Here is a 22,809-nt window from a genome sequence, read left to right as displayed (position 1 = left end):
ATTATTTCCGTCAACTTTTTTGCAGTCTGAAATGGTGGTTGTGGTCATGTGGTAGGAGTGTAGAAGCATCGGAGTCGCTGGTCTTCAGCGACCAGAATGGTGAGCCCAAAGCCCCAAAGTTGCGGTTGGTAGTCTTGGTCGTGGTTGGGGAATGAAACTAGATTATGTGTCCAAAAAAATTGGGTGATAAATGTCGGTTCATTGAAAATTTTAGTCTACTTTCGGTTATAAAGTCTAGAGATGACTAATAAATTAAGGCAGTAAGCAGACTATTAATGAACAGATTAAACATGCCTAACTCGAGACTAGTTCCGCCACAATCTGCCCATCCGTAAACTGACCCGTTTTAATTGACCCGCAACCTGATTAACCCGAGTGGGTCGATCCGTTGTGTCTAAGATAAGACAAGAATTTTCTTAAAATTAATATTAATACTTACATATTATATTGAAATAATAATTAAAATATGATTAATTTTAATAATATACTTACAAAAATAATTAAAAAATTACTCTTGTCCTGATCAATTGTTATCTACTTTGTATTTCTTATTCTTATTTAGTTGTATCAATTAATTATCGTAATTTATTTTTGCAGTACGATTTTTACTCAATTCAGTACTTTTTACATACTACTATATTTTCCAGTTGCATACCCTTAATTAAAAAAAGCTCTAAACCTAATTCTTCTAGTTACTAATCTCACAACCTTTTCAATTCAATCAAATTTCTTTAACTAGGAATGATCATTTGAATCTAAATTATATATTTCGTTCTTTAATCGCAACTTATTAACAAGATAATATTTTATAATGGTATATTTAACATTTGATTGTTTTATTTAGGGTTTGTGGTTATTTAATGTTGTTTGCTACTGCTGGGCTGGAAACGTTGGTGGTCTGGCCATGTAGTTGTAGGAGGTCAGGGAAACGGCAGCCTGGGGATGGAAGGTATGGTGGTCGGATGGTCGGAGAAGAGCTGATTAATTGATTATTAGCTTCGATAACGAAATCCTCGACAAGATGCTGATGTAAGCATTGTTGTTTTGATTATATAACAAAGTCTATTACGCATTATCATTTGATCATAACAAAGTCCATCAATGATTACAATGATTATCAGCAAATTATTTTTGACAGATTAAGATAGAGACAAGTAGTGTAGCCGTGTAGGTGGGAGATGGAGAAAGATAAGAGGGAAAATGAGGGGGAAAATGAGAGGGTTAAAATTGTTAAAAGTGTATTGTAATGAGTAAAAAATGCGAAAATCAATATATTATCTATGTATATTTTTTTTGTAAGTTTTAGATAGACAAGTGGACTAGTAGATACTTGAAAGTTGAAATAGATAAATGAGCACCTAATAGAGTAACTTAATTTATGATTAATTTCCACTCTTTTTTTTCTTATTTTCTTTGTCATTATGTAAAAAATAATAGATAATAAATGGCCGGAATGAAATGACTAATTTTTTATTTGTATAACTTTGATATCAATTAACAAAACAACGAAAAATTTAAAATTTTATAAATGCTACTCCACATAAATACGGTAAATAATAATGATAAATATAATATTAATATTAAATATAATAATTTTAAAACATTTCACCTTAAAACATGGTAATGCCAAAAACAATTTTTTACCCGTAACCTAACCCGCATTTAACATGACACGGGAACAAACCCGCTCGACCCATTTAACCGATTTACTCGAGACCCAAATTACCAACATTTAGTCTCCCTTATGATGAATATGCTTCAAACGGGTCAAATGTCATACAATTTGAGTATCCCCTATTTACTAAATGAATAGGCGAAGCTCCAAATTTTCCCGCCTAAACATATTTCCTAAAATAAAATTTAGTTATTTTTAGCATATTCTAAGTATGGTGCACTATAATACACATAATCTTTCAGACTTATATATTTATGTCATATAGTATTTTACATTCTATACAAAATTATCTCCAACCTTTTTTTTTTGTTTAAAGAATCATACGAAAAAATTCATTGATTTTCTATAATAAAAAAGTTGCGGCTAAAAATATATTATCTGTAGAATTTTATAAAATAACATCATTAATCTCTCGGTAATAGAAAAAACTTTCATTGATATACTCATTTCATGATTAATAAGATTTAGACTTTGATTTTTCAAATCAAAATATAACGATAAGAAAGTAAAAAAAAAAAAAAGATTAGCTAATTTATTTTTTCAAAGTATAATATACTAAAAAAAAGTAAAATTTTATATATACAACGGTATACATTGCACGAGAGCTAAACTAGTATAAGACAAATGTTTTGCATTTTCTCATGTGTTCTACTTTTGTCTCATCCCTACTACTTGACCCGTCTTTTAATCAAGTCGATCCGTCAAACAAGAATTTGTGAATTACCAAATACATAACCAATGAACACTACTCCCGCCCAAAATTAGCATAAATAGTGATCACACTCATTCAGTCGTTACCAATTAACTTTAGTTGAGCAACAATGGTGATTATAATGACGACATTGCCGGTCATAGTATGCCGGTTGATGTGCATATGGGGCCCATTAGTGCCGAGTAGGGAGATGCTGGTGCATGAAATGGAGGATCAGGCGTATTCCAAGGAATATTTCACCCTCGAAATAATTGTCAATATCTTCGCGGTTCTGCTGTCGTCCGTCTTTTTGGTTTGTTTCGGGGCCGAGAATCGCAAGGTTTCGATTAGGGTTTGGGTGGCCACGTATGTGGTTCGGTATTTGATTCATCTGATTGTATTAGGGTTTGAGTATCGCCGTGTCGCGAGACGGAGAGAACTTGAGTTGCAGGGAGCTATCGCCAATGCTGCTGCTGCTTCTGGTTTTTTCAGTTTGGCATTGACTAGGTGAATTTCTTTCGATTTGAACTAATACTTGTGTAAGACGGTTTTACATGAATTCCCCTAAATTAATTGACAATTGACATGAATTCCCCTAAATTAACTACGTATAACCACCAAGATTGTGTTGTTAGAGTGTAAAACGGTTTTACATGAAACTTTCCCCTTCCCGTCGATTTTTAGGGTTTTCTGGTTGTTGTGCAGAGAAGGATTGTCTAAGTTGATCTTTGTTTATGCATTGATAGTTAGGTTTACTATCAAGAATCGTGTATGGTATATTATTGTGAAACGGATACGTACCATTTAGACTCGTGTTTCTTGAGAATATTATGCCTAGTTGCATTGTTTGGAATTGGATAAGTTCCAAGTTCATCTTGAGAAAGGAAATCTTTATGCCTAGTCTTAGATGGAATCTTTATGCCTAGTCGCAAGATAGAAAGGAAATCTTGAGAATATTATGCCTAGTCGCATTGTTTGGATAAGTTCCAAGTTCATCTCGTGTTTCTTGAGAATATTATGCCTCGTGTATTTGTTCATGTATTGATAGGAAGGAAATCTTCCTATTCAAAGATTTTGATTCTAAGTTGCAAACTACTCATGGTGGATGGCATTGTTAGTGCAGCACACCGCGTCAGGTTAAATTAGTAGAGCAAACATGGTCATTGAACAACCGCGAAATAACAAATGAAATAGAGATCACGTTAACACTTTGGACACTTCATCCTAGTCACGAAGAACTAGTGTTCTTCTTAATGCAAGTGAAAGAACATTTTTAGGCTTGACTGAAAAGAGTCTGAATGTGACCGTTGTAAGCTTGATTCCTTGAGTCTTATTCGTAGAGGACGTAAATCTTCTTGGACCCATAATTAGTGTACAACATTAGAGCCTTAGTTTCCAAAAGATTTTCTTTCAAAGGAGGTGGCCAACTGAGAAATTGCAGTGCTAACTCGATCCCGATTTTCTTTCAAAGGAGGTGGCTGTGCTTACTTTTGATGTTTTTGTGGTACATTTTGAATGAAGATATAGACATATAGTTCTCCTGCAATATATAATGCTAACTAATATGAGTAGTAAACATTTAGATTGATGGTTGTGGACTTGTGGTCATGCGGTAGGAGGTGTAGGAGCATCCGAGTAGCCGGTCTTCAGCGACCGGAATGGTGCGCTCAAATATGTGGTTGGTATTCTTGGTCGTAGGCTCGTAGCTGGGAAATTAAAATTATGTCACATTTGGTTATCGGACAATCCTGTTTGACAAGTTTACTCGAGATTTTACGGTGTCATTTGATTACCATAGATGAACTTTATAAAACATGCATTGGACAATTCACGTGAATTGATCAAAACTTGTTTGGTTGGCAACCGGGAATTGAATTAATGCTTTTCAATTACCGAGAAGGCTACGTAGTTAAACTCCTTCATTATGACGTAATTGACAATGTCTACTTGTCTAAGACTCTTAGGAGAATACAATCATTTCCCTATTCATGTGAATTACTCTATACTTACTCCGTTCCGATTAATAATTATCTATTACATATTTACATTTGACACTAAGACCAAAAAAAGAAGATAAAGTGATCCTGGACCACTTAAATCACAAGACTCACTATTGAATAATTCACCCAAAAAAATTAGATAACCTCTCATCGAAACGATAAAAATATTAATTACTCCTTTCTAAAGTGACAGTCAAACAATGAGTGAGGATCCTCTGTCCCATTTGGTGTCTCAATGTGCCACTCCAATCACCTTTTAACATATCAACAAATTAATATAATTATTGCAATATTTTATTTTGCAACAAGTGATGTGTCAAAAGTTGAATGGAGTGACACACATAATGAGATACAAACCTGGTACAGAAGATCCTTACTAGTCAAACAACACCTTAACACTCGACTTGATTACAAATATAGAACCAAGTCTCCAAAGTAATTAAACACTCCTTCATTATGACGGAATTAACAATTTGTCTAGGACTGAAGGACTCTAGGAGAATACAACCCGGATGATTTTGGGCAAACAAATGTTGGTGATTTAAGAGTAATTACCGGTTCATTTGGCGTAATTAAGATTGGTTCATAGATGGGTAATTTCTAAATAATGTAATGCGAGTTCGGGAAGTACGGAGTGTACACTCGCTTAATTATTTACGGGATTACGGTATAGTTTTCGGTTCGAATAACTATGAAGGGGGTCTCACTACTCGGATTTTTAATTAATTGTATCCGAATTTCAAGAGTTGTAACTCTTCGTAAATACATCTCCCTATACCCTGTTATGTCATTATAAATAGACAAAGGGATGAGAAGAAAAAAGACACGAAAAATAATTATCTTCTTCTCGCATCTGAAACGACATAACATTCTACAACAAAATACTTCTATATTACGTCTCTGTTTTTGTGCCAAAAATCGAGGGCACCGTCTTATCTCAGTAGAAAGTTCGATTATACCCAGGCACTGTTAAGGGTCGAATTATTCTATTAGGAAAGCAGGAGTCGATTCGGTGCGGTTTTATTGTCAATTCCTTATTCGTACATACCCAAAATCTAACAATCTAATAGAATAATGATGAAATCTTTGAAGATGATGAATGCTAAGGAAATGACAATGAATATTCACGGTTTGACGATGGAATCACGTGGTATGGAAAGGTTCCGAATTTGGTTTTTTGAAAGCAATTTGTGTTTAATTATAAGAATAGGCGTGCAGTTGTGGTTTATAAGAACGATTATGAATCAAAGCGGTTGATACCGGATTAATAAGGCAATAGGATTGGAATTTAGAGAACTATGATCGCTGCGGATCAAAGAATTGGGGTCTGTCACCAGTTGTTGAAAAAAAAAAAAAAAAAAAAATGAAATCGTTCATGGAAACTGATAATGAGGTAAGTGCTTCTTACTTTTAAATGTGTATTATTTTATATATTGATTTGTGTACAGTAGTAGTCGTATGTTGGCCATGTTTCATGATGGTATTTTATCACATTGGCTTTTGTTGATAACTTAGATAAGTATCCATTAAATATTCACGTAATCGATAACTCATTAAGCATCATCATTGATACTCGTATTTTGCAATAATGATCTTGAATTGATTATTGTGTTCACAATGATTTATTTGCTTACACAATATCGTCTTAAATCTTAAAACGGACAAATTAGGCAAATGCCGACGAGCAATAATTGATGTCGGAAGCAACCGATTTGTGATGTCGAATGTGTAAGTGGTAAGTATGCGAGAGGACTAAATTATTGATGCATGCCTCCATTGGTGGACGTACACCGAGTATGATGTGTGATGTTTTGGTACGTGTTTCTTTTAAATTTGCGAGAAAAGCAAATGTGACATTGCACAATTTGTTTTGCTTAACGGTTTGTGGAGTACTAATATGTTTTCGTTATCGATCTTCATACATCATGTATGGTGATTAATTATCCAGTGGAATTTAATACATGAACACTTGTTTCTTTGCATAAATGTCTTCATGTGGGTAAGTGGGTTTTTTACATTACTGTGGACTTTCATGCACTGTTATAACATCTTTATCATGGACTCATGGTCATTAGTGACGCATTTATATTAAGATGGTGGTGATGAATTGATGATCATTTTAATATAGTTTTGCAATAGTTTACTGTAATTTTGGTGTAACCATTCACACAGAACTTTTTTTTTAATTAAGAAATAGTGGTCGATTGATCTTAATCAAATGACCTGCATTTTTTGAATCCTATATTGCTCTGTATCAAATTTGCCATATGTGCTCATTTAATGTGATGATGCCTTGATTGTGACGGTACGGAGGGAGTAATATTTTTTGTTATGTAAGAGCATCCGCAATGGTGAGGTTCCCCATATTTTATCTCTCCTTTTCTTATTCGTCCACCACATTCTCCACTAACTTTTTCATCTACCCTCCCCATTTTATAATATCATGTCCGCAACAATGAGGTTCCCCAACAAAAATAAATTACTCACAACATTTTGGGAACCTCCCCAAAAAAACACAAAAAAAGCTTTGCATTTTCTTGGGGACCTCCCCTAAAAATAGAGGAGCCCCAAGTGATGGGGAGGGTAATGCAATAATGGGGTGCCTCATATGATGAGAGAGAGGGTATATGGGGAGGCAAATTTCCGCCTTTGCGGATGCTCTAAGCGTGTGTATACGTATTGTATATATAGCCTACAACTGTCAACATTGTTAACAATTTTTATTGAAACATGCTTCGTGATATGACAAATTTCGTCTGTGGCTTTAAATGACTTACTTCTATGTTGAGACATGATTGTTAATGAGTAAGGAGTGAGTGCAAATATAATTAATGCTCTCCTTGATATGAGTGGTCTTATACGAGTGCTCGTATGGTTTAATGTCATAGTTTATTGGTTTTGGGTGGTGTCAAATTCCGGTATCGTGACCTGGGACACCCTAAATCGGTTTAAGGAGTAGTTGGATACTCAGCCATGAAATGGGACATATTTTATTTCAATTTCCATCTCATTGTTCTTTGTATTTTTGTTTTTATTTGGGGGCAAATTTAATGAGATGGGTATAACTATCAAAATTTGATAGTTGTTTATTGATTTTTCCTTAATATATGTCATGTTAAGTATGGCTGTTGACATATTTGTTTGATGATCTACTTGTATAATGATCATGAACATGATAGTGAAGATTGATTTCTATATTTTCTACTATCATGGATTATATTGTCATATATATATGTAGATTGTCTTGATCAATGTTTTCGGTTTGATGTTAGTAACTAGTAAGTATCAATATGTCCTTGATAAATGTCCATGCATTGCTACATTCATGATAATACAGTAGCTAGTTTATGACTTCAATGTATGTAGTTTATTTATTCTCTGTTTAATTTCTATATTTATAAGCATGCTATTGTTTTTTTGATGATTGTAGTATAATGATAAGATTAGCCTTATGAAGTGAGAATGAGTATAATGCTCTCTTCAATTTAATACACAGAATATGAGCAAGCATTAAATATGGATTCATATATATGGATTAAAACATGGTGTATTGATGTAGAGGGTACTAAGATCCAACATATTGTATCTTGGGTAGTCTGGTTTATTCAAGGAGGAATTTCAAAGTCACCCATGTAGAGTTATAAATATTCAAATTGTGTTATTTTCTCACATTGGATATTATGTGAGATGAACATACATGTCTAGAAGAATGTTTATGGAAACTAGTATTTTGATCAATGAATATTTGATCGGTTATTTATTAATGTTGTTAGTGTGCTAACTGTTTTATCTGATTGTTTAACATGTCAATGTTATATATAAAACATTTTAAGTTTGCTGATATAATATATCTCGGGAATGATGGTTTGTGATAACCATGGGGAGATTATGGAGTTATGGTGGTATAGCCATGTAAAAGATAAAACGACAACATTGAATGTACAACTGTTGGCCAGTCCGGTTATGGAGTTGTCATTTGTTGTAAGATTAATGACAAGTCGATCTTTGGTGTATATCAAGATGAATTACCTTGTAAAAGGTGGTTTTGTCATCATGTTCTTCTAAGAAGGATGACATGGGGGAGGGAATATGAATCTTGATATTAGGATCTAGGGTGAGACTTGAGGGTATGATTATTATTCTCCAGTTAATCCTCCCAAGGGTTGAGTATGATGCTTTTATCCAGTAATTAAAGTGATATCATAACTCGAGCTTCACAAGGCCTTGTATAAAATTTGTAATTGGAAATTGAGTAAGAATGTTAGTGATACTAATACTCATGTTTGGCAAGCATTAGGCAAGTGTGAAGCTATAAAAGTAAGCCATGATTTATAATTTTATCTAATGTCGCTTTCTTTCAGCTTTAGAAGGATGGCTGTATGCGATTTGTATTACCTTAGTAGATGGTTATTTTCTACAAGTGGTTGTGTATTATTGCTTGGGGGAAGCACCATTAATATATGGGTTTCCAAGAAGTTAATTTGCATTACAACGTAGATCGTTAGTTACAACCTGGCCAGAAAGGTTACGTGGCTAAAGAAATTGATCTACGAGTTTCATTTATGAACCAGACCAAGTTCAACCATATTTTGATAGGGATGTTACTATGACTAAGTTTATAGTCAAGTGAATTATGGTGACGGCCGCACCAAAACGTTATTAAAACGTGGTATATAAACTATCAAAAAGAGTGATTTTGGTTGTCTTTTGTGAGATCTCGCTTTAGTTGATCACTTTGCATGAAGGGTCAATTATGGACTTGGTTATTAAGTCGGTTGACGGGATGGGTCTAAAACTCGTATAAGATCCTTGGCGATAGGATACCCAATTCCCCTCTAATACAACGTTAGAGGTCAATTCAATGTGGAAGGCCTATTGTTAAGAGATTGAAGCACACAATAATTTATATCCCGAGGTGTGTGCTTAGACTTGCATGTTGTAAGGTTGATCTTTTGAAAAAGTGTGTTTGCAAGGATACGATGAAAAGAATCAACCTATATGAACATGAAGTACGTAAATTGCTTCAAGGAGTATGGGTTTGACTCCCGATATGTTCATGAATAGATATGGGACACTAGGCTTCTAAATAAGTGTCGGTTTATGTAATTTTTAGAAGTAAATTAGTTTATGTGTGAGTTATCTTCATGTATTCAAAATGGGTAGAAAGGGTTCAATGCTTAGTCACACCCCGATACTCGAATATTTGGAATGTGTAATTTCACTAAGTGGAAATTCAATCTTCGTGACATTTTCATTTATGCATAAATTGGTATGTTTGTTAGCTGTTAATCTTGTATTACGCTTAAATGGGGGAGGAATGTTGGTGATTTAAGAGTAATTACCGGTTCATTTGGCGTAATTAAGATTGGTTCATAGATGGGTAATTTCTAAATAATGTAATGCGAGTTCGGGAAGTACGGAGTGTACACTCGCTTAATTATTTACGGGATTACGGTATAGTTTTCGGTTCGAATAACTATGAAGGGGGTCTCACTACTCGGATTTTTAATTAATTGTATCCGAATTTACAAGAGTTGTAACTCTTCAGAAATACATCTCCCTATACCCTGTTATGTCATTATAAATAGACAAAGGGATGAGAAGAAAAAGTCACAGAAAAATAATTATCTTCTTCTGCATCATAGAACGACATAACATTCTACAACAAAATACTTCTATATTACGTCTCTGTTTTTTGTGCCAAAAATCAGAGGGCACCGTCTTATCTCAGTAGAAAGTTCGATTATACCCAGGCACTGTTAAGGGTCGAATTATTCTATTAGGAAAGCAGGAGTCGATTCGGTGCGGTTTTATTGTCAATTCCTTATTCGTACATACCCAAAATCTAACAACAAATAACCTCCATTTTCCGTTATGTGAATTACTCTATACTCCCTCTATCCGTTATCTATTACTTTTGGTACCGAGACCAAAAAAGAAGATAAAGTGATTCTGGACCACCTAAATAACTGCTAACCAAAACGGTAAATATATCAATTAATCCTTTTTAAAGTGACAACCAAACAAAACCTTAACTCGACTAGATTACAAATAGGGAAAATGCACATGGTGTCCTTGAGGTTTGTCATTTTACACGAAATAACCAAAATTTTGATCCGGAAAACTTTAAGAGGTCATAACTCGGGTTTACGAGATCGAATGTGACGATTTTTTTATCAAATAAATCGTCTTTTCGAGAACTACGATTTTGAAAAAAAAAAATTGAGTTTGGAATTCGTGACAAAGAGATATGGTAACTCAAAGTTTGTTTTGTCAAAAAAATTTGACATAGAAAAACTCCTAGCTACGGGATCCGAATACGACCATTTTTTTTTCCAAATCGTAGTTCTCGAAAAGACGATCGATTTGCAAAAAATCGGTCATATTCCGATCTCGTAAACACAAGTTATGGTATCTTAATTTTTTTTGGAATTTCGTGCAAAATGGCAAACCTCAAGGACACCGGGTGCATTTTCCGTTACAGAACCAAGTGTCCAAAGTAGACTCGGCTACATCTAACCCTAACTTTCAAGAACCAAAAGTAGACTCGAGTCAGTCGACTACAATTCTACAAATGTTCCCTCCCGCACAAAAATACAAAATTAGCTTAAAATAGTACTACTCCTACTACACTCCTTATTTGAGCAACAATGGTGGTGATGTTGACCACATTGCCGGTCTTATTGTTCCGGATGTTGTACATTTGGGGCCCATTTCTGCCGGAAAGGGAGATGCATGCTTGTAATATGGAGGACTTGGCTTACTCCAACATACCTATCGCCGTCGAGATCATTGTCAATATCGTCATCGCTCTGCTATCGGTCGTCTTGTTGGTTTGTACCGCGGCGGAGAATCCTAATGTTCCGGTTAGGGTTTGGGTGGCTGTGCATGCGGTTCTGTGTTTGATTCATGTGATTTTGGTTTGGTATGTTTATCGCCATGTGTCCAGAAGGAGGAGGAGACAGCTTCAAGATTATGCTAGGTTTGTTCGAAGTTCGGCACAGGCCAGGTGATTTGGTTTCGATTTGAACTAATACTTGTGTAAGATGGTTTTACATTTGACAGGAATACCCCTAGATTAAGTGAGTAGTACTTTAATAACTACCTAGATTGTGTTGTTAAAGTGTAAAACGGTTTTACATGAGACTTTCCCCTTTCCCTCTTCCTTCGATTTTCGGGTTTTGTGATTTTATTGTTGTGCAGGGAAGGAAAGTCTAAGTTGATGCATTGATAGTCAGGTCTTACTTAAGAGTTACTCCCTCCGTCTCGGTCTGTTGTCCTTTGGTTTTGGCACAAAGACTAAGGGTGTGTTTGGATTGAGAGATTTGGAGGGAAAGTGAGGGGAGGGAATTGGAAGGATGGGAAATCCATTGTTTGGTTAGCAAAATGAAGGTAGAGGGATTTCTCCATTTTCCTCCTACAAGGCAAATTATTTCTCCACCAACATAGACAAGATTTAAAGGGAAAATCATCTCCTCCATTCTCCCTCCCCTCCCCTTCCCTTCCTTTCTCTTCCCTCCTCCTCCCTCCCCTTCTTTTCCCTCCTTTTTTTCTATCCAAACAAGGCCTAAGGCATTGTTTGAGGCCTAAGGCATTGTTTGGATGGGAGGATTGGGAGGGAAAGGGAGGGGAGGGGAGGGGAAGGGAGGGATACAAAATCCCTTGTTTGGATAACAAAATGGGGTGGAGGGAAATGGAGGGGAAGGGATTTGGAGGGATCCATTTTCCCTCTTCCAAGGCAAATCAAAATCCCTCCACAATAGGAAAGATTTGGTGGGAAAATGTATTCAAACAAGCACTTTCCATTCTCCCTCCCCTTCTCTCCCCTCCCTTTCCTTTCCCTCTATCCCCCTCCCCTCCATTTCCCTCCTATTTTGCTATCCAAACAAGCCCTAAGGAAAAAGAAGAGGGTCAATTACTAAATGACATTTGAACCAAATTGAATATGAATGACCAAATTGTTCATCAAATGCATTCCTAAAATAGAAAGGACAACAATCGACTGAGACACCCAAAATGAAATAGGACAACAAATGACCGGGACGGAGTGAGTAAGAGTTAAGACCCGTGTATGGATTATTATTGTGAAACGGATATGTTGTCTTGGTGAATGGGATGATTTGGGCCACTGATTGTGGAAGGTCTAGTCGTATTGTTTGGGTAAAGTCCAAGGTCATCTTGGGTAATTACAAGTAGCAGATGGAATTTTTATGTGTATTTGTAGAGGCAAGAATGCAAGATAGAGGTATCTTAGGAAGGAAATGTTTGAATTCCAAGATTTTAATTCTAAGCTGCTCAAACTACTCATGATGGATAGTCATAGCAATGTCAGTGCAGCGACGCGTCACGTTAAATTTGTAGAGGAAACATCGTCCATTGAACAACCGCAAAATAACAAATGAAATAGTGAACACTTCAGACCCTTCATCTTACTCATGAAGAACTAGTGTGCTTCATAGTGCAAGTGAAATAGCCGTAACTTGTCCTTTTCCTGAAACTCCCTTCTTTAGAGAAAGAACATTTTTAGGCTTGATTGAAGAGTTTGAATATGTCTGTTTTAAGCTCGATTCCTGAAGTCTCATCCCATAGAGGACAACAACAACAACAACAATCTTAGAGCCTTAATCCCAAAAACATTTGGGTGATCGCACACCTCAAAATTCAAAAAGATTTGTGTGCTCTTATTAAAATACTTCAGAGTTGTCAATTCATGGATATTTTTACTGAAAATGAGTGTACTGGTTCCTTATAATAATTGCGTGAATAAACTTGTCTTGCTTTGAAAGGTTTTCGGGTTTTGACAAGATGTCTAATTTTCCATCAGCTTGTGTATCTGGTTTATTGTTGTTTGGCCTGATCATTTCTTTTTGGCTACTTTATTGATACTGTGTTTTACCTGTGCCGTTCATGGATCAGGCTCGCTTATATTTGTGACTTCTTCAACACGTTGGCGTGGTTTGTTTGGTTGCTTGTTGTTGGTTTCTATTGGGTACAGCCTGAGGACAAGCTACTTCCGCAAAATGCGCCATGGCTGTATTGGTGGTATGCTCTCCTTTATTTCAGACATGATTTCAGTGCTTCCAGTAAAGGATATGTTCCCATTGCCTTTATTGTGTCCATGTTCATTAATAAAATTCCTTACATAGTAAACGTGTATGAACAAAAGTGCAACTGTGAAATTTCCTTGGATTGCGAGGTGCTGGTTTCATTCTGGTGGTTAATCTATTATTCATTAATAAAGTCTTTATTGAAGTACATTAGGGTTTGCATTGCTTATATAGCATTTTTACGGGCTAATACAAAATGTGCCTTCCAACATTCCAAGGTTTCTACTGGACTCACACGTAGTTACTGTGGAGGACTCTGTTATTACTCTGTACTTCCGCAATCACTTTTTTCCAGTAGAATGTCAGCGTCTATTATATAAATTGTTAGATGCACCTTTTCTTTTGTTTTCTTACTTGCTTGGTAGCCGTACTAAGTTGGAGCCACTTCACCATACATGCTTCAATGCTTCATTACTTCTTCATATGATTCAGTACCTTTATTAATCAGTTATAACAGCTTTTAATGTAAATTTGTGCAGGTTTACTAGGGTCTATGTGGCGTATAATAATTTATTTATCATGATGCGGTCAATTTGCTGGTTCCCTTGCATCTTAGTAATCTTAAAATATATAGTGCGAACTGTTGCTGGACAAGTATGTTATGTCCAAACTTACATTCTTATGACATTGGCTCCAAGAGATTACTTGCTATATTCCAAACATTTACATACTGGCTATGTTTTTTTATGCTAAAAGCAGGAGGGTTCCTCAGAAGCAGACCTCAATGTGCTCCCAAAATACAGATTTTATATGTTAAGGAATTTGGAAAAGCCTAGTATTGGTGCTGGCGTGATGGTGCCTATGGATACCAGTAGTGGAGTCCCGACAGCTGAACGTGTTGTTTTACCTCAGGATTCAGTAAGTGCTTTTTTTATATTCTTTTTTCGAAGTTGTAACTTTTCGCTGTGAGAATACTGTTGCTGACGTGATGGTGTAATTTCTTACTACTGATCGTGGGAGTGTGCTTTTTTGAAAAAGTGCTATTAGAGGTGAGCTTGATACAAATACAAGTGCCTCAACTCGGGTTTCTTAGAGTTGATGTAACAGATTAACTTACAATTGTTAATACATCCCAATAACTTAAAGAACACTAGTGGGGCGTGTTGCTTAAGCGTAAAACTGGAAAATATTTATTTTGACCTTGGGCTTAATATCTTGATGCGAGACATTATCACATATATAAGGGGTTACACTTAAAATCATATGTTTAGACACTCATTGTACAGAACACGGCTTTAGGTGCACATGAGGCCACACATTCAAAGGTGCATAGTCCATACAACCTCGCCATCAATGATGCAGGAGTCCAGGACGGTGGCACACTTGTAATGTGAACCCTCTAATTTAGGGTTGCGCAGCAGCACGAAGTCAATGGGTCTGAAGCTCAGGTAGCTCAGATAGAGGGTCACAACTTAATGCATATAATTCATTGACATTCATTAGTACAATTGATCAATTGGTCCCATGCCCCAACAATGATCCACTTAGGGTATTTGGGAAAGATTTACCCAATTTTATTGATACTGCCAATTTGAATGGAAGTTTTGGTATTCAAACTAACCCAATAGTGAATAGGTCGTGTTTATTTGAGCAGAAGATGGTGAGGGGTCGTTTTCCCTTGCTAATAGTCTGATAGCAGGTTTTAGTGGCGAAAAAAAATCATTTGGGATAGTCTGACTAAACTTAATGCAAGTGGTTCGGTATTCATAATTTCATCGTTTCTTGAGGCAGGCGTTTATTGGATGTTGGGCATAAACTTGATCAGTTAAGTTCCATTCCCCAATCGCCCATCAATGATCAATTTGGAATATTTGGGAAAGATTCACGGAAGGTGCCAGGACCAACTTTATTAATAATGGCAATTTGAATGGAACTTTTAGCCTTCTAATTAAACCTATTAGTGAATAGTGATTAGGTTGTTTCCCTTCTGCTAATAGCCTGATAGCATTCAAAACTGTGTTAAGCGGGAAAAAGAGTCTTTGCTTGAAAATTAAGTGTCCAGGGTTTTAAATACCTGCCATGATACCATATTGTAAATTTGTAATAGCTTTAAAGTTTGAAAGTTATACCAAGTTACCAACCACATTTTGAGTCTCTTTGCGCCACATTTTGGCGATGACATCTCTGAAACGTAAATTTCCCCCTACTTTACTATTTGTAGAAACTCTTGAGGCACTAGGGTAATCTTATGGCTGTTGTTGGCTTGTTGTTGCGGGAATATCGCATTGAATTGTATTATTTAGACACCATAAACTAATATGAATAATTATAATAGCTGGTTCATCTATCATAAACATGGAGTCTTTAGTTTTTGGGTTTCAGAAGGTTTTGGACCAATGAAGAAACTGAAGATTATCAATTGGTTCTCTCTTTTTGTTCTAATATCGTCTCTTTCGTATGGTCCTTGTTATAACCACTGCTAAATGTGTTTTGTTCTGTAACGCAACAACCGCCGGCTCTGTACTGAGTACTGTTGTGTGCATTACGATTGCCAATTATATTCTATACTGACAGAGTGTTTTTAGCTTGTTATTTAAGGTATGCTGTATCTGCCTTTGTTCATATGATGACGGAGTAGAGCTCCATGCTTTACCATGCAACCACCATTTTCATGCAACATGCAGTGAGAAGTGGCTCAAGATCAATGCATATTGCCCCGTTTGCAAGTACAACATTCTCACAAGGAGCGTATAAGTTTGAACATGCCACTGACTCTTGTTTACTGTTTGATGACGAGCTTCTTTTTTGGTGTTAAGAAATCCGAGTTCTTGGTTTCATTGTAGATGATCAATGGCGGAAACAAAAACAATAGCGTATTGGTGTGCCTAGTAAGTAGTTTCGTTGTATATACTCCTGTAAGTATGTCTTGGACATTGGCTTAATTGTCGGTGTCTACTGAAGTAGAAATCGTGAAATAGAAGGCAGTGATGACGGTTGCAAAGTCATGTAAGGCAAGGATTTCAGAAGGGTTTTACACACTTTTTGTGGAGTGACAATTGCCACTAATTCCTTTCAGTTATGCTCATGGAAATTGGTTTATAGACTTGAGTTTATGTACTTTTGTATTAACAGGTACCTTCTATCGTCTACCAGTGGTCGTCCTGCACTCCCGAGTCCCTGATAAGTCATTTTACGGGACTGATGTAGCTTCCTCCGGAACATTTTCCTTGTATGAGGAGGTTGACATTCCCCCGAACAATTATCCGGACTCATCATACTTTTGATGTTTTTTGGTACATTTTGAATGAAGACACATAGTTCTCCTGCAATATACTGTATGATGCTAACTAATTGTGGTTAAGCACAATGGTCAATCAATAGTTCTCTGCAATTATAGGTGTGGTTAAGTACAGTGGTGATCTAAATTGTGGTTGGTACTATTGGTTGTGGTTGGGGGGATTGACTCAATCATGTGCCAAAAGATTGAAGACTATATTTCCTCCATTTTAATGAATTCTATACATTTTGTATATACTCACATAAAAGAGAGTCATGTGATCCTGTTTAAATTATCTTATTGAGTATATTATGAATATCAATTTTTTATAATTTTTAGTAATATGTTACTATATACTCCGTATATGAACAAAAGAAAACGGACCTAGATATAATAAGCAAACGTATATAATTCTTTAGAATAGAGGAAGTAGTAATGAATGTGGTTCATTGAAAATCTTGATTTATTTTTTTTTATAATGGAGAAATTTGATTACTTAACCCACAAAATCATTGGAAACTCCCACATGCAGTTTTGCCAATCGAACAATTCCCCTATGTACTCAAAAGAATAGGAATTTCGGAATATTTTCTCAAAATCTATGATAATTAAGTGCTTTAACTTAAATAAGAAAACTAATGATATAGTATTATTCATTACTCAATTATTTTTTCATTATAGACGAATATTTTCATTAAAATACAAAATTTAACTCTTTATATATATTGTGTATGTATTGCACAACGTTTATACTCTACGAATTTTTAGTTGTCAATAATATACTGCAATGAGTAAAATTTGTACTGCGAAAATCAACACTTTTTTTCTAAATTAATGACAATTTAATTTTTTCGTAATAACCAAATGACGCCTATATCCAATTGTCTAGACTCTTAAGGATGGCTAAATTAATCCGACTCAAAATGATCAGACCCAAAGCTGACTCGATTATAAATATACAACCAAGTCCCCCAAAGTAGACGCGACTAACCGACTAACCATAATTCAAGAATCAAAGAAAACTCGAATACAAATGAACTCCCGCCCAAAATTACCATAAATAGTACGGAGTACTACTGTTCTTTAACTTTGGTGAACACTCATTTACTTGAGCAACAATGTTGGTAATGTTTCCGGCATTGGCGGTCTTCTTGACCCGGATAATGTGCATTTGGGGCCCATTAGCGCCGACTAGGGAGAGGCTGGTCCGTCAAATGGAGGATTGGGCGTACTCCAAGAAAGTCGTCACTGTCGAGATAATTGCCAATATCGTCACGGTTCTACTGTCGGTCGTGTTGTTGGTTTGTACCGCGGCCGAGAATCCCAATGTTCCGGTTAGGGTTTGGTTTTCCGTACATGCGGTTCAGTGTTTGGTTCATGTGATTTTGGTTTGGTCTCAGTATCGCCGTGTAGACAGGAGGAGACGGAGGAGGAGAGAGCTTCATTTGGAGCGCGCCGATGCTGCTGCTGCGAGGTAATTTGGTTTCGATTTGAAGTAATACTTGTGCAAGACGGTTTTACACGGTTTTAATTGACAATTGACATGAATACCCCCTAGATTAACTAGTTTAATAACTAATTAAGGATCTTCCTTTGATTTTAGGGTTTTATGATTGTTGTTATCTGTGTGATTTTATTGCTGTATTCAGACAATATTGTATACAGCTAAATAATATCTTGGATAATTAGAAGTAGCAGCTGGAAATCTGGAATTTCTATGTGTATTTGTAAAGGCAAGATAGAGATATCTTAGGAAGGAAATGTTTGTATTCCAAGATTTTGATTCTAAGCTATTCAAACTACTCATGATGAATAATTACACTAATACTTGTGTTGTTATGGTTCTACATGTAAACTGTTTTACAGGAGACTTTCCCCTTCTCTTCGATTTTAGGGTTTGGTGATTATTGAAATGTCTGTGATTTCATTGTTAGGGAAAGTGTGAGTTGATCTTTGTATATGCATTGATAGTTACTCCTTCTGTCCCGGTCATTTGTTGTCATATTCCATTTTTGAGCGTCTCAGTCAATTATTGTTCTTTTTATTTTAAGAATGATCTTGATGAGCAATTTGATAATTTACACTCAATTTGGTCCACTTGTTACTAATAATTGGCCTCCTCTTTTCTTGGTCTTTGTGCCAAAACCAAAGGACAACAATTGACCGGACAAAGGGAGTATGTCTTACTTATAAGAGCTAAGAGTTAAGACCCGTGTATGGGTTATTGTTGTGAAACGGATACGTCCTAGTGTACCCAATTAGAAGTGGACAATACGAGCTGAAAAAGTGTTTCTTGGGAATATTATGGTAGCCACTGATGGTAAAAGGTCTAGCAGATGGGATTTTTATGTGTATTTGTATAGGCAAGATAGAGATGTCTTTGGAAGGAAATGTTTGAATTCCAAGATTTTTATTCTAAGCTACTCAAACTACTCATGATGAATGGCAAGGTCAGTGCAGCACCGCGTCAGACGTGAAATAGCCGTAACTTTCCCTTTTAACTACTGAAAGCCCCTTCTTTATAGAACGAGCATTTTTAGGCTTGATTGAAAAGAGTCTGAATGTGACTGTTCTAAGCTTGATCTCGCAGTCTCATTCGTAGAGGACATAAATACACTTGGATCCATAATCAGTGTACAAAAGCAACATTAGAGTCTTAATCCCAAAATGATTTGAGTGATCGCACACCTGAAATGCAAAAAGATTAGTGTTCTCTTATTAAAATGCTTCAGAGTTGTCAATTCATGGATATTCTTGCTGAAAATGAGTGTATTGATTCCTTATTATAATTGCATGTATAAAGTTGTTCTGCTTAGAAGGGTTTTCGGGTTTCCATCATATTTCTACTTTTCCATCAGCTTGTGTATCTGGTATTCTGGTTTATTCTGGTATTACTGTGTTTTACCTGTTGCGATCATGGATCAGGTTTCGTTATAATCTTGACTTCTTCAACATGCTGGTGTCGTTTGTCTGGGTGAATTTTGGTGTCGATTGGGTAAAGTCTGAGCACAAGCTACTTCGACAGAATGCTCCATGGCTGTATTGGTGGTATGCTCTCCTTTATTTCAGATATGATTTCAGTGCTCCCAGAGTAAAGGATAGGTTATTAAGATTCAGAATAGAAGAAGCATGGGTAATCGGTTACGGAATACAATTTAAAAAGTCTCATTTAAACTATATATGTGTTCCCATTGCCATTGTTGTGCCCATGTTCATTGATAAAATTTCTTAAATAGTAAACGTGTAGGAGCAAAAGTGCAAAACTCTGAAATTTCCTGGATTGCGAGGTGCTGGTTTCATTCTGGTGCATAATCTACTATTCATTAAAGTAACCATTGAAGTACATTAGGGCTTGCATTGCTTATATGGCATATTTATGGGATCATGCAAAACGTGCTTTCAACTTTCCAAGGTTTCTACTGGCCTCATGCGTAGTTACTGTATTATTTTGTACCTCTGCAATCACTTTTTCCAGGAGAACTTCAGCACCTTGGTGGTGGTACTAAGTTGAAGCCACTCCACCATACATGCTTCGCTGCTTCTTCATTTGATTTTAGAATTGTAGTACCTTTATTAATCAGCTATAACAGATTTTAATGTAACTCTGTGCAGGTTTAGGGCCTATCTGGCATTTGATGCTGCCTTTGCCACGATCTGGTTAGCAGGGATCATCGCATGTTGCTGTTTGCTTTTCGTCATTTTAATCCCAAGACAGAGAGTGCGGACTGTTGCTGAACAAGTATGAGACTATATTGTTGAACTAAATGTGTAGCTCATGTGGATTCTTTACATACTGCTTATGTTTTTTGATGCTTGAAGCAGGAGGGTGCCTTAGAAGGCCTCAATGTGCTCCCAAAATACAGATTTCATATGTCAAGGAATTTGGAAAGCCGAGTGTTGGTGATGGAGTGATCGTGCCTATGGATACCAGTAGCGGAGACTTGACAGCTGAACGTGTTGTTTTATCTGAGGATTCAGTAAGTGCTTTCTATATATTCTTTTCCGAAGTTGTAACTTTTCCTTGTGAAAATACTGTTGCTGACGTGATAATACAACTTCTTATAACTGATCGTGGCCTCGTGGGAGTATCTGCTTTTTTTGAACAAGTACTTTTAGAGGTGACCTTGATACAAGTCCCTCAACTCAGGTTTCTTAGGGTTGATGTAATAGATCAACTTACAATTGTTATACATGACAGTAACATAAAAGTACCCTAGTGAACCGTGTTGCTTAATCCCAAACCTGGAAGGGTTTTATTTTGACCCAGCGAGTAATTGAAATCTTTTCTTACTCATAAGACACTCATTATACAGACCACACCTTTAGGTGCACACGAGGCCACACATTCAAAGGTGCATACAGCCCCGGCATCAATGATGCAGCACGGTGGCACATTTATAGTGTGAACCTTGTAATTATATAGAGTTAGGCAGCAGCACGAAGTCAATGGGTCTGAAGCTCAGGTTGCATGTCTGTGTCTGGTTTAGCACACTAGTATGATTGTTCAAGAGTTCAAGCATCTGCCGTCTCTGTAACTGGTAGAGGGTCAGGATTCAACTTAAAATGCATGTAATTGATCTGCCCCGACAAATACAATGACCAACTTCGGGGTATTTGGGAAAGATTCACTGAAGGTGCAAGGACCGACTTTATTGATAATGGCAATTTTAGTGATACTTTTGGTTATCAAATTTAACCCAGTAGTGATGATGTGTCATTTTCCCCTGCTAATAGTCTGGCAGTTTTTAGTTGGAAAAAAAATCTTGTGTGTGAAAATTAGTATCCAGGGTTTTTACCTGCCATGATACCATATTATAAATTTGTGATAGATTTGAAGGGTTATAACGACCACATTTTGAGTTTCTACGCACCGCATTTTGGCCATGACGGCTCTGAAACCGTAACTAATGAGTTCAACACTTCATGTATCTCATGTCTAGTTCTTGATATATGCCGCTGTATATTTCCCGCTACCTTACTATTTGTAAAAGCTCTTGAGGCACTAGGGTAAATCTTATGGCTGTTGTTTTGGGAATATCGGATTAAATGGTTTTGGGTTTCAGAAGGTTTCGATCAAATGAAGAAAACTGAAGATTATCAATTGAATTTACTTTTACTTCTAATATTGTATAGTTCATTATGGCCCTTGTTATAACCACTGCTAAATGTGTTTTATCTTTTTCTTATTTCAGAAATGTTGTATTTGCCTTTGTTCATATGATGACGGAATAGAGCTCCATGCTTTACCATGCAGTCATCATTTTCATGCAACATGCATTCAGAAGTGGCTCAAGATCAATGCAAAATGCCCCATTTGCAAGTACAGCATTCTTTAATGGAGCATCGAAGTCTGAACATACCACGGACACTTTGTTTACTGTTTGATGACGAACTTCTTTTTGGTGTTCGAAATCCGAGTTTTTGGTTTCATTGTACATGATCAGTGAGAAACAAAAACAATAGCCTATTAGTGTGCCTAGTAAATAGTTTCATTGTATATATACTAGTTCGAAATCCGAGCTTCTTTTTGGTGGTGTGGAATTCGGATGATTTGAATCAAGAGTTTATTGGCCGTATTGAGGCAAAATTCTCGGTGTCAACTGAATCGGGAATTAGATGGCAGCGGTGACGTTTGCTAAGGCATGTAACTTGTAACTATGTAAGGCAAGGGTTTCACATACACAACACTGGTGTTTTTGGGGTCAAGTATAATTCTGTTGATAATTGCTAATGTTGGTGTAATAATGGAATTGGTGCATCCCCAAGGGTCACAACTCACAGCAAAAGAGTATTTTTTTTTTTTTGGCAACAGTGAATAGCTTGCAATAAATACGGGTTGTTGTTTTTTTTTTTTTCTTTAACGGGTGTTCGGCTTGGAATAACAAGTTAAAAAAAAGACTTTATTGTCCGCAAGGATGGAGTCTAGGGGTTAAATTTGGGTGATATTCTCAGGAGACTTCATGAACTAAAGTGTTATATCATTAACCCGAAAGCGAGCTTGCCCAAAATGACCCATGCCCGAAAGTGACCCGAGAACAGGTCACCCGAAATTTACCTGAAAACCGAAATGACCGACCTGATTCGAAATGTATAACATACTTAAAATTATCTGACTCAAA

General features: G+C 36.3%; 2 protein-coding genes across 6 annotated transcripts; both read left to right on the top strand.

Annotated features, from left to right (window-relative positions):
* The first annotated feature begins 10,860 nt into the window (after positions 1 to 10,860).
* On the top strand, positions 10,861 to 16,495 carry LOC141643891 (E3 ubiquitin protein ligase RIE1-like). Of its 4 annotated transcripts, none has more exons than XM_074453261.1 (5): positions 10,861 to 11,375; positions 13,283 to 13,408; positions 13,953 to 14,067; positions 14,173 to 14,331; positions 15,999 to 16,495. In XM_074453261.1, the coding sequence occupies exons 1-5, from the start codon at positions 11,017 to 11,019 to the stop codon at positions 16,008 to 16,010; spliced, it is 771 nt and encodes a 256-aa protein (XP_074309362.1). In that variant the 5' UTR covers positions 10,861 to 11,016; the 3' UTR covers positions 16,011 to 16,495. The 4 variants fall into 4 exon arrangements, with proteins under 4 accessions (XP_074309362.1, XP_074309360.1, XP_074309359.1 ...); XM_074453259.1 differs by having other exon boundaries at positions 10,877 to 11,375; positions 16,012 to 16,495; XM_074453258.1 differs by having other exon boundaries at positions 10,883 to 11,375; positions 14,170 to 14,331; positions 16,012 to 16,495.
* A 1,177-nt stretch (positions 16,496 to 17,672) lies between these two features.
* Positions 17,673 to 22,418, top strand: LOC141643888 (E3 ubiquitin protein ligase RIE1-like). Of its 2 annotated transcripts, none has more exons than XM_074453254.1 (5): positions 17,673 to 18,164; positions 19,616 to 19,738; positions 20,303 to 20,429; positions 20,513 to 20,667; positions 21,883 to 22,418. In XM_074453254.1, the coding sequence occupies exons 1-4, from the start codon at positions 17,809 to 17,811 to the stop codon at positions 20,600 to 20,602; spliced, it is 696 nt and encodes a 231-aa protein (XP_074309355.1). In that variant the 5' UTR covers positions 17,673 to 17,808; the 3' UTR covers positions 20,603 to 20,667; positions 21,883 to 22,418. The 2 variants fall into 2 exon arrangements, with proteins under 2 accessions (XP_074309355.1, XP_074309354.1); XM_074453253.1 differs by having other exon boundaries at positions 17,677 to 18,164; positions 20,510 to 20,667.
* Positions 22,419 to 22,809: the final 391 nt, after the last annotated feature.

The sequence above is a fragment of the Silene latifolia genome, chromosome 2 (assembly GCF_048544455.1).
Source record: "Silene latifolia isolate original U9 population chromosome 2, ASM4854445v1, whole genome shotgun sequence".
NCBI classification, from domain to species: domain Eukaryota; kingdom Viridiplantae; phylum Streptophyta; class Magnoliopsida; order Caryophyllales; family Caryophyllaceae; genus Silene; species Silene latifolia.
Note: the sequence above shows the minus strand (reverse complement) of the source record. Positions and strands in the feature narration are given on the sequence as shown.

Coding starts and splice junctions, on each gene's coding strand:
- LOC141643888 (XM_074453253.1), top strand. CDS start 17,809: ATGTTGGTAATGTTTCCGGCATTGGCGGTCTTCTTGACCCGGATAATG. Junction 18,165..19,615: donor GCCGATGCTGCTGCTGCGAG/GTAATTTGGTTT, acceptor ATCATGGATCAG/GTTTCGTTATAATCTTGACT. Junction 19,739..20,302: donor GCTCCATGGCTGTATTGGTG/GTATGCTCTCCT, acceptor AACTCTGTGCAG/GTTTAGGGCCTATCTGGCAT.
- LOC141643891 (XM_074453258.1), top strand. CDS start 11,017: ATGGTGGTGATGTTGACCACATTGCCGGTCTTATTGTTCCGGATGTTG. Junction 13,409..13,952: donor GCGCCATGGCTGTATTGGTG/GTATGCTCTCCT, acceptor AAATTTGTGCAG/GTTTACTAGGGTCTATGTGG. Junction 14,332..16,011: donor TTGTTTTACCTCAGGATTCA/GTAAGTGCTTTT, acceptor TTGTTATTTAAG/GTATGCTGTATCTGCCTTTG.